The sequence below is a fragment of the Emydura macquarii genome, unplaced genomic scaffold (genome assembly GCF_026122565.2).
Source record: "Emydura macquarii macquarii isolate MOO-44397 ecotype Brisbane River unplaced genomic scaffold, CSIRO-AGI_Emac_v2 contig_3019, whole genome shotgun sequence".
Lineage (NCBI taxonomy): Eukaryota > Metazoa > Chordata > Testudines > Chelidae > Emydura > Emydura macquarii.
This window is the reverse complement of record NW_027133156.1, coordinates 1,771,763-1,790,281: the sequence shown is the minus strand read 5'-3', so window position 1 is coordinate 1,790,281 and position 18,519 is coordinate 1,771,763. Positions and strand designations below refer to the sequence as shown.

General features: G+C 47.1%; 1 protein-coding gene across 3 annotated transcripts in view; it reads right to left on the bottom strand.

The window, feature by feature from the left end:
* The window catches only part of MMS22L (MMS22 like, DNA repair protein), a 129,554-nt gene extending 112,500 nt beyond the window's left edge, over window positions 1-17,054 (bottom strand). For all 3 annotated transcript variants that reach the window (XM_067530047.1, XM_067530048.1, XM_067530049.1), the window contains exons 1-4: window positions 16,943-17,054; window positions 14,610-14,804; window positions 13,062-13,187; window positions 9,345-9,397 (exon numbers count right to left, since the gene is read on the bottom strand). In XM_067530047.1, the coding sequence (XP_067386148.1) occupies window positions 9,345-9,397; window positions 13,062-13,187; window positions 14,610-14,788 (358 nt within the window). In that variant the 5' untranslated portion in view covers window positions 14,789-14,804; window positions 16,943-17,054. The remainder of the gene's footprint in view (window positions 1-9,344; window positions 9,398-13,061; window positions 13,188-14,609; window positions 14,805-16,942) is intronic.
* Window positions 17,055-18,519: the final 1,465 nt, after the last annotated feature.

Sequence of the window (18,519 nt, the reverse complement as noted above, 5' to 3'; positions counted from 1 at the left end):
TATCAAGAAGCTGTAGTTTTGATACCTAAACCAAATAACTTTCTGGAACCAGCATCTTAGGCCATGTCTATACTTACAAGTTTAGAGAGGCATAACTGTACCGATAGAGCTGTGCTCTTGTAACAACGCTCATTTAACTGCATTATGCCGACAGGAGAGAGCTCTCCCCTCAAAAAAATAAAACCAGCTCAATGAGCGGCAGCAGCTACGTCAGGGGGAGAAGCTTCTGCCAGTGTAACTTGTATCGCTCAGGGGCGTGTTTTTCACACCCCTGAGCGACTAAAGTTTTGCTGACCTAAGTGCTAGTGTAGGTAGTGTAATAAATACAGACATTAAAATACTGACATCCAGATTAGAGACAATAATGCCTAAATTGGTGCACCAAAAAGCATGGTTACTTACCAGTAACTGTTGTTCTTCGAGATGTGTTGCTCATATCCATTCCAATATAGGTATGTGTGCGCCCCGTGCACAGATTCCCAGAACTTTTTTCCCTTAGCACTCCCCGTAGGGTCGGCTCAGGTGCCCCCTAGACTGCCGTGCTCATGCCGCGGTACATGGGCGCCGCCGACCCTGCGGCCCCTCAGTCCCTTCTTTCTGCCGACTCCGATAGTGGGGACGGCGGGTGGGTGTGGAATGGATATGAGCAACACATCTCGAAGAACAACAGTTACTGGTAAGTAACCTTGTTTTCTCTCTTTGAGTGATTGCTCATATCCATTCCATTATAAGTGATTAAACAGCCATACCTTGGAGGCAGGTAGGAGTCAACGGTGAGTTGCTCTCAAGAGCACGGTTCTGCCGACGCCCGCGTCCTCTCGCCTGCTGCACGATGGTGTAGTGGGACATGAAGGTATGGACTGACAACCAGGTCGCTGCTCTGCAGATGTCCTGAAGGGGCACTTGGTCCAGGAAGGCCGCGGATGAAGTTTGGGCCCTGGTTGAGTGCGCTGTCACAGCTCCTGGAAGTGGCACCTTCGCCCGCTCGTAGCAGGTTTTAATACAGGCGGTGATCCATGTGGAGATGCACTGGGTGGAGACAGGTGAGCCTTTCATCCGGTCCGCCACTGCCACGAACAGCTTTGTTGACTTCCAGAACAGCTTGGTCAAATCGATGTAATAGGCCAGGGCTCGTCTGACATCCAGCAAGTGCCATCTCCGCTCCTCCTCCATCCCGTGTGGTTTCGGAAAGAACACGGGAAGGAAGATATCTTGGTTATAATGAAACTGGGACACCACCTTAGGCAGAAAGGCCGGGTGGGGTCTCAGCTGCACTTTGCCTTTGTAGAAGATAGTATAGGGGGGCTCCGAGGTCAAAGCCCTAATCTCAAAGACCCTCCTAGCCGATGTAATGGCCACCAGGAAGGCTACCTTCTAAGAGAGGACAAGCAACGGGCATGTAGCCATGGGCTCGAAGGGGGGTCCTGTCAACATGGTGAGGACCAGGTTCAAGTCCCAGGGAGGCACCGGGTCACGGACCTGAGGGTATAGCCTCTCTACCCCCTTGAGGAATCTAACTGACATAGGGTGGGAGAACAGGGATCTGCCTTCCATCGGCTGGTGGAAGGCCGAGATGGCTGCCAGGTGTATCCCAAGGGAGGCCAGTGCCAGGCCCTGGAGCTTCAGCTGGAGCAGGTACTCCAAAATCGCCTGTATGGGTGAACAAGTCGGTGGAATACCCCGGGACTCCGCCCAACAGGTAAAACACTTCCACTTGGCCCGGTATACCACCTGAGTGGAAGGTTTCCTGCTACCGAGCAGAACCTGCTGGACCTGTATGGAGCAAGCCCTCTCTCCTTCTGTCAGCCAGAGAGTCTCCATGCCGTCAGGTGTAGGGATGCAACAAGCGGCCCTGGTCCTGGGAGAGCAGGTCGTAGAGCCTCGGGAGTGGGATTGGCGTATCGATGGACGGGTCGAGCAGCATGCTGTACCAGTGCTGCCTCGGCCAAGCTGGTGCAATCAGTATGATGTCTGCTCTGTCCCTCTTGATCTTCAAGAGGACTTTGGGCAGCAGAGGAATGGGAGGAAACACATACGTAAGGGTCCCCTACCAGTGTAGCAGGAACGCGTCGGAGAGGGAGCCCCGTTCGCAACCCCGGAGCGAGCAGAACCTCGAGCACTTCCTGTTCCAGGACGATGCGAACAGGTCCAGTTGGGGAACCCCCCACTTCTGGAAAATGAAAGTCACCACCTCGGGGTGCAGTGACCAGTCGCGGCGGGGTAAGAACGACCTGCTGAAGCGGTCTGCCTCATCGTTCCTGACCCCCGGGAGGTGAGAGGCGGTTAAATGAAAATCGTGCCTCACCGCTAAATCCCATAGCCGAATGGCCTCCTGGCACAGAGCCAAGGAGCGTGCCCGCCCCTTGCCTGTTCACATAGAACATGACCGTCGTGTTGTCCGTGAGGACCTGAACCATCCTGCCCCTCAGGACACTGAGGAAGACCTAGCAGGCAAGACGGATCGCTCTGAGCTCTCTGACATTGATATGGAGAGCTCTCTTTTCCGGCAACCAAAGCCCCCGAGTGCTCAGGTCCTTGCTGATATGGGCCCCCCACCCCACGTTCGAGGCATCCCGTTATCAGCGTCACCGAAGGAGCCAGGTCTCTGAAGGGAACCCCTTTCAGAACCTCTCTTGGGTCCCGCCACCAGTCCAGGGAGGATAGTACCTGGGTGGGGACCGTGACCACCCTGTTCAGCAAGTGTCTGGCAGGTATATATACCGAGGCCAGCCACCCTTGTAGAGGTCTGAGCTTCAGGCGAGCCAGCCTCACCACATATGTACACGCCGCCATATGTCCCAGCGGCTGAAGGCAATGCCTGGCTGTCATCGTGGGGGACCTGTGCAACTCGTTGATTATGGTGGCCATGGTCTCGAACCGAGGCCGTGGGAGGAAGGCCCTGGCCTGGGTGGCATCTAGGATGGCCCCTATAAACTCTATGCGCTGCACCGGGGTGAGCGTGGACTCCTGCTCGTTGATGAGCAGCCCCAGTTTGGTGCATGTGGCGCAGGTGAGAGTCAGGCTGTTCTCCACGTGGGCCCTGGACCTGCCCCGGATCAGCCAATCGTCCAAGTATGGAAATATCTGAACCCCCCCAGGGTGCAGATGGGCCGCTACTACTGCCATACATTTCGTGAAGACCCTGGGGGCGGACGAGAGGCCAAAGGGCAGGGCTGCAAATTGGTAATGGCATCCCGCTACCACAAATCTGAGGAACTTTCTGTGGCCGGGGAGGATAGTAATGTGGAAATATGCATCCTTGAGGTCGAGAGCAGCATACCAGTCCCCTGGATCTAGGGTGGGAATGATGGACGTTAGGGAAACCATGAGGAACCTGGTGCATCTGATAAACCTGTTCAGACGGCAGAGGTCTAAAAATAGGCCTTAGCCCCCCCTTAGCCTTGGGGATTAAGAAGTACCATGAGTAGAATCCCATCCCCCGTTCCTGTGGAAGAACTTCTTCTACTGCTCCGAGCAAGAGCAAAGAGTTGACCTCTTGTATGAGGAGCTGCTCGTGAGTGGGGTCCCTGAAGAGGGTCTGGATAGGGGAAGAGCTCGGGGGACAGGCCGTAAGCTGGAGAGCATAGCCCCTGAGGACTACCTCGAGGTCCCAGCGGTCCATGGTGATAGTTTCCCATTCTGCATAGTACGGCCCTAGCCTATGAGCAAAGGGCCGGGATAGATCCAGGGGGGGAAAAGAGGAGTGCCACCCTCGTGCACACCGTCAAAATCGTTTATTATTGCCCTTACTTGGGCCTTGCTGAAGGCCCGCCGAGGAACCCCTGGCAGTCGCGGCGGTTGGGGCCTCTATAACGGTCCTGACCCCTCCTAGGTTGGGTGGGTCTAGGGGGCAGCCTAGGTGGCGGCTGTGGCTGCCTCTGGGCCTGAGGCCAAGACTGGCGCCTCGAGGCCTGCGGGGTGTATAGCCCGAGGGACTTTAGGGTGGCTCGCCAGTCCTTCAGGGCATGCAGCTTCTCATCCGTCCTCTCTGAGAAGAGGACAGTGCCATCAAAGGGGAGGTCCTGAATGGCCTGTTGGACCTCCTGCAACAAGCCTGAAGCTTGGAGCCAGAAGCAGCAGCACATGACGATGGCTGAAGCCGCCATTGCCCTGCTGGCAGTATCCGCTGCATCACTCGCAGATTGCAAGGCCGCATTTGCTACCGCCACGCCTTCCTGGGACAGTGTGGCGAAGTCCGCGGACTGGTCAGAGGATAACCCTGACTGGAACCTCTGCAGCGAGGACCAGAGGTTTAAATTGTATCTCCCGAAGAGGGCTTAATGGTTTGCAACCCTCAGCTGCAGGGCTGCAGTAGAGTACATCTTGCAGCCGAACAAGTCCAGCTTCTTACTGTCCTTGTCCTTTGGGGTATTACCCTGGCCACCCTGGCGGTCTCGCTGATTAGGGGCCTCCACCACAAGTGTCCCCGGGGCTGGGTGATTGTAAAGAAAGTCAAAGCCCTCCTTGGGAACGTAATATTTTCGTTCTACCCCTTTAGAGGTGGGGGCCACTGAAGAAGGGGTTTGCCAGAGGGTTCTGGCAATCTTCATCACCCTCTCGTGGACCGGCAAGGGAACTCGAGAGGGACCTGTTGACCTGGATATCCCAAAGAGGGGGTCCTCCTCCTCAGACATCTCTAAGTTCCAGGCTTAAATTTCCTGCCATCCTTATTAGCAGGTTCTGCTGGGCCCAGAAATCAAAAAGGGGGCTCTTGCGGTCTCGGGCAGGCACCTCATCAGGGGACGAGGAGGAGGACTGCGGCAGGGTCCCTGTGGAGGGGCCTTCCTCTGGGTCTGACCCCTCCTCCGAGGGGTGACCCTGTTCCGGGTGGGTCGGTGGTAGGGGTACTGGTTGGGCCACCGAGGAATGAACGGAGGTGGTCCCTTGGCCCATCTGGGCACCGTAGGGCCCCCAATATGGCCACTGCCGGGGGCCCTGAGGCCACGCTGGTGCTGGCATCTGCACCTGCTGCACCGTGCCCGGTTGGCGAGTCTGGGACCCAGAGCCACTGGACCGCTGTTTGTGGTACCAGGCACGTGAATGGCCCCGGGACGATGAAGACGACGACCGTCGGTGCCAACGTCTCGGTGCCGCCGAGGGGACCGACTACTGGAGGAGCCAGATGACCTCCTCCCGCGCCTCGAACTCTTTCAGTGGCGTTTTCCACCTCAGAAGTAGGAGCGGCGTCGCCTGTATCTCCGTGACGATGAGTCGGAGTGCGATCGTCTCCTCAGTGCCGAGGAGATCGGTGCCGGCTCACGTGGTGCCAAGGCGGTCGGTGCAGGTGCCAGCAGTGCCGAGGCAAGCTGTGTCCGGACCAGCGGTGCCGACGGTGCCGAGGATGTCGGTGCCAGAGCCAAAGCAGTCGGTTCCGTAGCAACTGGTGCTGAGGCGCTTGATGGAGTTGCCGGCACCGTGATCCGTACCAGCATCGGGGATCGGTGCCAAGCGAGGCTCTGTGCCGAAGTACCAGAGCCGGAGCTGCGACCCCTGCATGAGGCGGAGCTGGAACCATGTCGCCTCTCGCGCTTGCCTCTCGACCACTCTCAGTGCCGCGGTGTCGAGGAGCTCGACGACTCAGAGTCGGAGCTAGGAGGGGAGCCCGCACTCTCTACCCTACTCGATCGTCTGGGGGGAGACCTCGACTCCTGTCTCCGCCACCCACCAGGGCAACCCAGCATGGGTTTACCCCAAGACACCGGTCCCGGAGCCCTCGGCCGAGGGGGGGACGGAGGCGTGGGCAGGCCCACGAGGGTGCGTGCCACCACGAAAGCCTCCGGCGTCGACGGCCCTTGCAGGGGCGCTCCCCCCCCCCCCCAGGAGTTGGGGGAGGCTCCCTGTGAGGAGATGCCGGTGCCGGAGTAACCTCCATGGCACGTGGCTGGGCATCTCCGTGCTGCTCCCTGCTGTACTGGTCGCAGGGAGGAGTCCATATGTGCGGCCTCGGGCCACTTCTTCTTCTTCGGCACCACAGGTTTCGGTGCCGGTGGAGCGCTCCGCACCGAGGAGATGCTCAGTGCCGCCGGCGAACGCAATGGATGCCCTTTAGCCTGGCGTCCCGTTCTTTCTGGGTCCGCGGCTTGAAGGTCTTACAGATCTTACATTTCTCACGTCTATGCTGCTCTCTGAGGTACCGGAGGCAGCGATCGTGAGGATCACTTACAGCAAAAAGTTTTGCACACACAGTGCAGGCTTTAAAGCCAGTGGAGCCAGGCATGGCTCAACTATAGCCCCTGAGGGCTGCTAACTAATTACTTAACTTATCTAACTTAACACTAATCTATGGTAATCAACTGTAACAAAGAACACTCTAAGTACTAAGGGAGGCTACTTGTAGTATGCAAGAAGCAAACGTTCCAGCAACCGTCACAGGCGGAAAGAAGGAACTGAGGGGCCGCAGGGTCGGCGGCGCCCTATGTACCATGGCATGAGCGCGGCACTCCAGAGGGCGCATGAGCCAACCCTACGGGGAGTGCTAAGAGAAAAAAGTTCCGGGAATCTGTGTACGGGGCACACACACACCTATATTGGAATGGATATGAGCAATCACTCGAAGACAGAACCAAGGTAGCTTTCTAAACGGAAGAAGTCTATGAAATAATACAAGAAAACTTTCACATGTGGTACAGTACTCCAGGAGCACTAAAGAGATCTACATTCTAACTATGGAATAATAACTCAATGCATATTTCTATTCAGAATGTTAGCGAAATATGGTTTTGAGGGACTCTTACAGAAGTGAATCAAAACAATCTATAAAAATCATATGACATACCTGAGGAAAAAATTGAGCCAATACCATTTGTACATGTCATGACACTAACTGAAGTGTGTGACGGGATGTACCTGGTCTTTGCAGCTCCCTACAAGAGGCTCTGCAGTCCTATTACACCCCACCCCAGGAAGCAGCAAAGTGACAAGAAAGAAGCAACAAAGGTGGGTTCTCCAGGCCTGCCTAAAGAGATCTCACAGAAGCAGCCAATCAAAGCCCAGCAGGCTCAGGTAAAAGGAGCTGCAGGGTCTGAGCAGGTTAGTTCCTGACTAGGACCAGAGGGGTGAGGTAGGGTGCACCTTTCTGGCCAAAGGCATAGGAGGGATAGCTAGAGTTTGGTTCTGATTGCATTTCCTTAAGCTAGAGGGGGGCAGAAGGACCTAAGAACCTTAACCCTGAGGTAAAGGGTGAAGCTAAAGGGATCCAGGTAGGAAGAGGCCCAGGGAGAGAGCAGCAATGAACTGAAATTGAGCAGGGTGTAGCTGCTGTTTATCATGTCCCTGGGTTGGAACCCAGAGTAGTGGGCATGCCTGGATTCCCCCACCAGCCACAGTGTCATAAACCCCAAGAAGGCAACAGGGGTTGAGAGCCCAAACGAAGGGCAAGAAAAAGATTGCAATTGTAATAGCACACCCAGCTGCTATGAGGCACTCAAGAGGTGAGTACCCCCATCACAAAACGTTTGATTGTCAATGACCTGAAATATCAAAACCAAAAAAAATGTAAAGGGGGAAAAAGGATCTTCACACGCTCTTCATATCTCAGAAATTTCTGCAGTGAGTCTCCAAAGCTCACTGAAGGTAGAGGGAGAAATGGAGGGAAATATGGGTTGGCCAGGTGTACATGTACATCCACAGCAGCCAAACCAAATCTGGGGGGATGATGGAAGAAGCAGGCCTGGCTCATTCCTCCTCCATATACTCTGTAGTTAGTTGCATACGTACTCTGGCCAACTCTCCCTCAGCCTTGCAATTATTTTCAATAGAGCAAATTGTTTGCTTTTACTCCAGACTTTGCTCCAAGACTCAAACTTTGCTCCATTTTCTAGCATTATATCTGGTAACAATAATATTTATGATATCTTTGATCCAAAGATACCCAAGTACTTTACAAACATTTGCTTCTCTGTGGGTCATACAGATTGCATGCATCTGAGGGCTTGAACCATGTCTTTAGTCAACCTTGGCCCTTCAACAGAACACGCCTGCATGCATTTCTTACATGATGAAATTATAATTGTACCAAAGAAAGAATTGCATTAACTGATGCATGAAGTGACTAAGGTTTTTCCACAAGCAGGTAATGTTACAGAAGTTACACATATGACTCATTAGAAGAGGAAATAGCAACAATAGTGCCACAGAATTTAAGCTGTCTTGCATGGGAGCACATGGAGCCTCACCTACAGACAACATAGCATGGCTTCTCTATTTGATGTTTTGCAAACATTTCTGTACTATTTTCTTAATTATTGTACTTTATTATATTTTTACCCTGATAACTGACAAAGTGAACAAGATAAAATAAAGAGCACCAAAGAGATCCTTAAATTTAAAAAATAAATAACTTTTTCTTGGTGCGTGGATAACATATAGAAGATAAACTGGAATTTAAAATAAAATCCTTTCCAGGCTGAGACTTTAAAGGTAAAAGCTCAGCCAAAACTAGACTTTTATGATTAATCAACTAGATTTTTATAAAGGAAGCTAGATAACAAGCTCAGACCTACAACTACTATATAATGGAACAGCTCATTCGTTGGATCATCAATTAAATTAACACTGGTATGACAATCTTAAACAAAAAGCACAGATATTTATTTGTGCCTTTATAACAACTATTTACACGTAGCAACTGAATACTATAGACAGTGTATTTCTGAACAATTACTTCAGATCCCAACTTGCTGAAGTAATTTGGCCTTCAAACTCACAATAAGCCTAAGGCTGCAATAATCCTTCAGAAATGTACTTCTCATGCCTTAGTATTTAATTCAAATGAACTGTTTTGTAGTGGCTTCCATTTCATCGATTTTGCTGCAAGGACAAATGAAGTCCATAAATAACTTCTAAACTAAGCAAATATAACAACTTGCCTTGGTATATGTAAGCCAGGAGATACTGAAAAAATGTTATCTTTATTACTAAAATAATCATTGAAAGCTTGAATTAACTTTTTATTTTTAATTCAAAGAATTAATTGTTCATGAAGCCCTGTATTATGGGTGAAATCTTGGCCTCGTTGAAGTCAATGGCAAAACTCCCATTGCCTTCAAGGGGGTCAGGATTTCACCCTATGCATTTGCTATACAATCAACATAAAGTTAGGCTGATACTGAACTGAGTCATGACACGTCTGCTAAGAAGAGCAGTTATCTTCCCTCTAACCAGTCAACCACAGCAATAATATCAGAAATATATATAGCCAGAGATATTAAGACATTGTAGGTTTATGCTAATACAAATTATTGACATTTATATTGTGGTAGCACCTAGAAACCCCAATCAGGAATCACGATATAATATAAAGACCATCTTCTATCCCAATATAAACGGAAATATGTCAATCTTACCGAAGTCTGATGAACTCATCTGTACTAGCTTTTCCAATTTGTGAATGTGTTGCCTAATTAAAAAGATATACATAGTTTTATGGTATTATACTGGAAAAGACTATTTCACAAACATTTACTTTATAGTGTTGTAAATGTATACAATGTTTTTCAAAAACACAAAAGAAACAGACTCTGCCCAGAAAAGCTTACAAGAATGTAAACTGGACATCAGTTCATTCAGGAGAGACATCGAATACAAGGGATCATCATACGAAAAGTGCAGTGCTGTTCCAAGCATAGCAGGGACGGCACCATGAAAAAAGGTGTAAATCCCTGAGGAGACAAAATAATGGCGAAAGCAAGCAGTGTGTAGGGATGAAGTAGGCAGACATGAGAATAGAGATGGGGGAGGGGCAAGACTGGGCAGGTTTCTTGAGGGTTAAGAATTTGATGTGGAAAAAGAATTTGCTGAAGGGATTTTGGAAAATACATGAACGGCGTGGCAGAGGATACCTTTAGCAGCATTTTTAACAAAATGGAGAGGTCAGATAGGAGAAAGCCAGAGAAAAGGATCAGGCAAGAGATAAATAAAGTATAGTTAAGAGTTCTATTTATTTAGATTTGTAAAATGTGCTAATCATTCTCTTAATTTGTGTCCAAAAGTAAACACAACAACAAAAAAAGTCAGCTTAACAGACTCTCCTCTGCATTCTTTCCCTGCATTGTACCCCCAAACACTCAGCAACACCCCTATTTTGCCCCAGGATAAATTTGGGAGAATAGACAAGTCATGCAGCCTACACTGAAGGCCACCAATTCCAAGCTCTGGCAAACAAGTGGGGCAGAAATAATTTGCAGAAAAGAAGACCCCTCATCAAGATTGCCCAGCCAACAGCCCCCTCGATATATAAAGTAGGGTATGACTATTATTAATTTGAGGCATTTGAATTAATAGTAACAGACAGAGCAGATTACCTCTAAGATAGGCTGGGCTCAATAATTCATGGTTTTTGTAGGTGAAAGCCAACAACTTCACTTAGAAATCTGTTTGACAGCCACTACAAATCACAGCACACAGGTGTAATGTAACTCTACAGGAAGTGCCAGCTAATAATAATGCTGCTACATTCTGCACTAACTGTAATTTTCAGATTGCTTTCAAGTGTAGCCCGCGTGTAGAGTGTATGGCAGTAATCTGGATGTGAGAAAGGCATACATAACCATGGTGAGGTCATGAAAGAAAAGGCTGCCCTCTTCTTGTCAAGCACAAATTTTGAAAACTCTGTGAAATCTCCAACAACCTGCAAGGATCCAATAAACCTAGGTTGCAAGCATGTAGAAGGAAGGGTGAACATAGTCCTACAACTGGGGACACTAAAATAATCTCCACCATTCTTTCCCTGCATTGTACAAAAGCCACTTCAGTCAGCTGGGTTCAGCTTCAGCCAGTTAGAGCTCATCCACATTACAAACTCTAATTAGACACTGGATAAGTTTTTCCAACCACATCCATTGTTCAGGAAAAGATGGAAGCACAGGGTGATTTCAACACAGAGGAGTACCAAGCTTGAAAGTTAGAGAAGTGGAGAGAGCAGGAAGTAAAGGAGTCAATCATAAATTTAAAAAAAAGAAACCATTAAATCCTCATAGTGCAGATGAATGAGCCCAGAGAGAGAGAGGGGCCAATTAGACTCAGGACACAAAAAAGAAAGCCAGAGAGTGGTGTTGAAGGAGAACAAACAGTAATCAAAGAGATAAAGAACACTGTTTGCGAAAGTGTAAACAGAGTGACAGGGATTCTAACTGGGAGTTGGCAGAGACATCAAATGAACAGAAATAAAGAATGATTATATTGCCTTGATTAATAGAGTATTAAAACAATGTAGCATTTATATAGTATATTCATACAGAAAGACATGTGCCTTACACTTTAGATTCACTTCACCCACGACTGAAGTCATCTTTGGTGTGGAATGTGAAGCACCTTACCACAAAACAAATCTTTAGTGCAGGATATAATGAACACAGCCATATCCAACACTAACCACAAGGGTAATTTAGGTAGGCAAAATGTAATTACCAAAGTTGGATTTGGGCCAGGATGCCAGTGGTTAATTACTCTATTCTTATAAAAAGTGCAAGAGGAAGTCTTACAGCCTCAAATATTCAGGAACTCAGTTTTATATTTCATTTGAATATGTTCAATTATATACTTTTTTATGTGCACAAAAAACATACAGAATACAATTTTAAACGAACTTTATTACTGAAGGCAACCAGCTAAGCAGAGTTCACATATTAGAGCCCCTTTCCCTATGAAATTCCCTCTGTAGGTGAAGAGCTAGCTAAAGCTCTGCATACTTTGTGAGCTCATCTGCCACACAAGCTATATTCAATTCTGAAGAAATCTTCCTCGTCAGAATCAGCCTTTTAGAAGACCACCTAACCGTGCTGCTCTGCACAGGACGAACTCTACGACTCCACCAGCCTGATTGCTACATATGGCAACTGGATTGTAGAGAATGACCCCAGTGATGGAAATTAATATGCTTAGTGCCTCCCTGGCATCCTACAATGAGACAATCTGATTCTAGAGAGCTGGGCTTTGGGGTGGGGGAGTAATAGGAAGATCAGTTACATGGATAGAAAACAATCGATCCTGTGACCAAACAGGGTCAATTTTTGACACAGAATGAATCGGGTAGAATGCTGAAAAAGGATAGAGAGATACAGATAACTGATCAAAATAATTAAAGTGCTATCCTGCCATCTTTTTTTCTACTTGAAAAAAGAAAATCACAGTGAAGTCAAAGCTTATATCAGAGAATCAGAGCCAATATATTCGTTTTTTCCCCATTTTTTACGATCTGTGCCATGATGTTACAATGATCAGACCCTATGAATGACATGTTCCATAACATGCACATGGTCATACCCTCAAGATATAGTAGAATCCACTGTAATCAAAGGAATGATGGGATACGTGACATATGTTTGAAGTATCATTAAAAAAAACCCAGTCCATCTTCCATGTGCTTAATATCCTGAGGATTAACAGTAGCAAAAAGGATTATCAATAATCTGTATGTATGCACTGACCAGATTAAACATCTGCATTGAATAAGTCAAACACAGAGTAGCTGTATCCAAAGAGATTGCTGACACTATCCTAATCCAAACAAGTGAAGAAAATGCCAAATCCAACATTTACAGTATTTGATTTGTAACATCCACTTCTCTTTATGTGCACATACAAAAAAGTTTTGAAAAAAAATCTTCAAACAAGAGTTTAGTTAGATAGAGTAGCACCATTTAATTAAAGCAAAACCTCATATAGTTAGGAATGTACTCTGAAGCTAGACAAGTTTTACTGTACATTATGAATGAATCATAAAATTGTTGTAATAGATATATTTCTTCTCATTCTGAGTTTCATATGATAAAGAGATTCATGCACCACGCTGCTTAGAAAGTCAACATTAAATCACATTACACTACAATTCTAATGCACAGTTCATTTGTATATAGTTCATCAATTTTAGTTATTCTACCAGCAAGTCACCTGTCACTCAATGGATTGCACTGCTCATATAATACGGTGTTGACTATACTTAAGATAGTTGATCTAGGATTTTTGACAATTTCATAATTAAAAACCCCCAAACTCAGGAATAAGTGTAATTAAATCATGGAAATGGACCAGTGAGGTAATAAAAGGTAATAAGAATATCATACCTAAGTAAACCAAAGAGAAGTCTACAAGACTCAACTAATGCAATTTCAGTAACCCAATGAAAGCCAAATATTTCCAATGTATCTTCTTCATAGTCAGTTGGAGAAGGATCCAATCTCAGCATAAGCCTGAAAAAGAAAAGCCAGCACCATTTACAGATTCTTCTACAATATATTATAAAGGATACACTACCTACAGATGACTTGCATATCACTATTATTTTATCAATATATCTGTAGCTTACACGCTATAGATAGGAAGTTCCAACAAGTGCTCCCCAAGGAAAGGTTGTTAAACCTTTTATAGTGATATAATATCTAGTATATAAAATATGGCAACTCCTAGCTCCAAAAGCATAAAGGCATCTCTCTGTCACAAGCTACAATAAATTTTAGACACAAAGAAAAACTAGCCCACCATTCTAAAGCATCTTTTACCCTAACAGTGGGACCTACTTGATGCACGATATACAACTTGTTTTTAATATGACAAAAGAGACTGCTACATTATCTAAAGCTCTCCACTGGAATGTATGTTACAGTTGAAATAATTATCCACCTGAACTGTCCATCATGTCAAATAATTATCTCTAGAATGAGCATTTATTCTTCTATGTGAATTTACTAGTACATATAAATAACCCTTTGGATATAGACACAGAACATAGCATTAAACAGCTGAAATAATCACATCCACACAGTTTGTGGTTTATAATAAATTACTCTAACTCTAGACCAAGACAATCATTTTTTCTTATGCAGCACCTTCACTCAAGTGTTCTACAAACTTCAGGGATTACCTCAGCCACCTATGGTCAATTCTGCATCATTATTGCACATAATTTAAAGAAAAGCAAGGAATAACATTTCTAGTTTAACTGTTAAGAAAACAATTGCCTTCTTTCACTGTAATAGTTAAGTTCTTGTTCCTCTGACACTATGTTTGGCTACTGATTCAGTACTCAGAGGGAAAAGCAGCACCTATTAACTAACCAGTGCTACTTCCTGCAACACCTATATACTTCTAGGTAAGGATTAAAACACTACTTTTTTTTATGAGACATGAGCCAATCATAGCATAGGATAATATTATTATTATTTGTATTGCAGTTGTGCCAAGCAGCCCAATTCAGATTGGGGCCAAACTGTTCTAGGAACTGAATACACCTGTTAAGTCACACTCCATCCGTGTTCCTAAAAGCTTACAATCTAAGTAAACAAGGCAAACAAAGGGTAGGAGAAAGGAATTATCATCCTCATTTTACAAGTGGGGAATAGATGGGCAAATAAAGATGAAATGACTTGCCCAAGGTCACACAAGAAGTCTGTGGCAGAGCTAGGAATTGAATCCAGATTGTCTGAGTATTTTAATCATAAGACCACTCTTCTACCCTGGTAAAAGTTGCAGGCTTGTCTGAGGAACAAGAATGGTTGAAGAAGAAAACAAATTTAAAGACGCTGGCAAGATCTCTGAGGCATCAGGCAGCTGCTGAAAGAAGAAACTGAAACAGTCCAAAAGTATAACATACTTTAAATTAAATATAAACATACCTCTTAAGAGACCCACTTGCTAGATAAGAGTCAACAGAAAAGTTTCTCCCTCCATCTCGGTTGTCTAAAGCACAGGAAAAACAAGGGGGTCTGGAGTTCTCCATTTCCACTTCCATAGCCATCTCTAAGCTTTCAGTGAGGTATGGGGGTGTGAGTGAAACAGTGGAGTCATTATCCATTGTTTAACACTTGTCCCTGAAAATATATTTTAAAAACCAAACAACACTTAGTTTTCTGGAAATGGATTTTTGAAGCTACATTTTCCCCACTGAATGAAAAGAGGCAATTGAGTTAAAAACTCCCATTATCCATGACCTACAATAAGAGAGCATTGCAGCTCAAGTGCATGCTAAATAGCAATAAATCTGGGAACTGAATCACTGCTCCAATATTAATTATGCAACCATGTAACTTACATATTGATAAAGTGAGTAAAATTACCATATGATTAATTTAAATAAAAGATGTTATTTAAAATCTGTTTACCAAAAGTCTGAAAGTGAGACCAGAGAGAACAAAAACAGGAAGACATGTTCACTAAATAAGGGCATATGTCTAAAACAAATCTTTATAACTGACTTTTTAAAAAAAACAAGCAGGAAATTAATGTTTTAAACAGTAGCAGGCTGTACAGCTCTATCAATATAAAAAATCTGAACACCATAATTATATCTATTCTAAATTCAACCATTGTTTCAATTTGACTGCTGACACCTCTTAGTAATGTTTTTACATACAGTATTAGTTTAGTCTCAAGACAATATCATGAAGTATTCATTGTTTAAGCATATCTTCAACACCTGGCTTTGAATTTTCCCGTGAATTATTAAGCATGTTCATTGTAATTTTGCAAATCACAGTAAACACAGAAGTACAAGTTAATAGGCTGAACCAAATTAAAGGGACTCCTGAACTAATCCAGAGTATGGATACAGTAGGACATGATTACAGAAGGAATCCCTAAATTAGCAAAAGGGCAATGCCTTCTGGACAGCACATTTTAATTTAACTTCAGAGATGGATTAGGGTCAGACCTTCGTAGTTACCATCCATATACGATTTTGCACATTTCCCATCTGAAGCACTGCTGAACATTTGAATCAATTTGATCAATTTGATCTGAGACTTTACTAACTTTCCTTGTAAGTTTTTAGTGCAGAAATACCTCCTTTAAAAAGCAGAATTTGTCTCTCTTATTTAGATTGTTACAGTAAGCATTTGAAAAAAAAAGTCAAGATATCTACTTGCCAGAGATATAAACCAGAGGACAATATAAAAGATTGTTTAGGGTCAATGTCTTAGGAAGGAGACCCCAACTGCTGAAAAATATGCTGCAATTCCTACCAGCATGCAGAGGGCCTCCATCCTTTGTACCAGAATCTTGCTGCTTTGAATATGATAAACTGGCAGTTTCTCCTCCCTACATTCCTCAAGAAAAACAGAAGGAGACACTTTTTCCCTCCTATCATTATTTCCTGACTGTTGGAAACCAGTTTCTCTTGCCTAACTTACCCTCCCCCTCTTAAGCATCCATCCTCCCCATCCCCAGACATTTTAGAGCCCTTCTCCAACTCTGATGCTCATTGGTTTTCCAGTCAGATAGCGAAACTGACATGATTCTGATCCATTTTGGTGTGACTAAGAGGATTCTGAATAGCCAGTGCAACAGACTTACACTTGTTAATTTCATTGCTGCTTCCTACAAAGCTATCTGGCTGCAGAGGTAGGCAGACAACATTGCATCAGGTCACAATTGGAAGGTTTTCTTCACCACCGTAAGAGCTTGTAAATTAGGCACTCACACTAATCATTACTTCTGTGTGGCTTTCTCAAACCCTGATGGGTCATACAAAATGTGGCCACACATAAAGCACATGCACTTGCAATAATACATGCTGGGCAAAGGGCGCAGTCACTTGAGGCCACACTCTGGGCAGAAGGAAGTGCTCTACGGGAAATAAATCTGGGCACAGACGCTGAAGGACACCGCTGGGCAGAGGGGAGTGCACTGGGGATAACCGACACTGTGCACAGGCAGCAGGCGGTGGAAGCCATGCACTGAGCAGAAGGGAGGGCAGGGGGGGATAACCCAGGGAGGCGCGGTCAGTGCAGCCTATGCACTGGGCAGAGGGAAGAGCCCCGGAGATAACCCAGGGTGGTGCGGTCAGTGCAGGCCATGCCATGAGCGTCCCCCTTGGGCACGCAGGGATGGGACAAGCGGGCACAGGGCGGGCGGGGAAGCGCACGCGAGGGAGGAGGTGCGAGTGCGAGCCGCAGGGCCGGGTGCACGCGCGCGCTGCCTGGGCCCTTGGAGCAGGGCGCGCGCTACCTACGTGTCTCGGAATTTTCGTCTTGTCTCCCTCCGAACCCCGAGAGTCTCCCGGACACTTTTCCGTACGTCCCGCGCCGACCAACGGGCCAGCTACTGCGCATGCTCGAGGGCAGGAGCTCCGGTAACGCTCCCTGCTCATTGGATGGGGCCCTTGTATGACTCCGCCCACTCGGGCTCAAGCGTTCGCCCAACCTCCCGAGTCCCGCTCTTGCTTCCCGCGCTTCCTTCCGCTGGCGGACGGGCCCGCGAGAGACTGAAAGAGACAAACGCGCCCAAGCCTCCGGGGAGCAAAGCGCCGCGCCTGGCAGGGGCCATCTGCAAATTGCAGCCCTGGGCCGCCGCCTGCCGCCCGCAGGGGGGGAGGGGGAACAGCCCCGCCCAACGCACACTGGGCAGGTTGACCCCCCCGCGCACCCCCGGCAATGCTCCACCCCCACAGCATGGCCCCCCTCAGTCCGTCAGCCCTCTGCACTATCCCCTCTCTCTGCCACGGGCGCCCCTCCCCCCCAGCTCTGCCCCATATCCGCAGCATTGCCCGCCACCCATTGCTCTGCTCCACCCCACTAGCTCTGTCCCCCCAGCCACACCACCGGGCTCTGTCTCCTGTCCCCCCAATCATAAAGATTAGGGTTGGAAGGGACCTCAGGAGGTCATCTAGCCCAACCCCCTGCTCAAAGCAGGACCAACTCCATGCTTCAAGCCACCTCCACACCATTGCTCCCATCCCAGGACTCTGCACTATTGGCCCGGGTCACCCCTCAGCTCCAGGCCATTCCCTACACACACACACAGCATTACCCCACCTGGTTGCCTCAGGTCTCTGCACCATTCCCAACCAACAATCCGCACAGCGTTCTGGCCCTATCATTCCCATTTTAAGACTCTGCACCAGCCATTCCCCCACCAGCCTGCCAATCCCCCACTATTTAGAGATTACGCCACCCATCTTTCTAGCAGTCAAGTTCACACGTTTCCTATCAACCACCAAAACCTCTCTCACACTACCCTCTCCCAGTTACCCTTCACCTTTCCTGCACTCACTTATCCACCCTGCTATCGGCACACACTCCCAGATCACTTATTCATATCAGTCCCACCACACATTTTGGAAGAGACCTTCATCTTCAACCCCTCCCAGCTACCTCCCATTTTTCCAGTCAGCCATATGCTAGCCAGCCTCAATCATCTCTTATATGCCCAGCCCACACACTCATGGCAACCATGCATAGCAGCCATTCCTTTTCAGCATCCCTGCCTCCCTCCCTTTGCCAGTCGCCTTTCACAAGGTCCATGTCAGCCATACACACATTCCCTGCCAGCTACCCATTCAAATCCCCACATTCCCTGCTGTCCACCTTTTCCCCTCCTGGTCACTCACCCTACTTCCTGCTAGCCTCCTATCCTTTCTGCCAGCCACCTGTATGCTCCCTTCTAGGCGCACACACACAGCACTTCCTTTCACCTGTCCAACCACTCCCTTCCTAGCCATTTCCCACAATCCCTTCCTGTGACCCCACTCACTTCTCTCCCATCCATCCAACCCTAAATTCTTTGCCAACCGCCCACCATATTTTTATT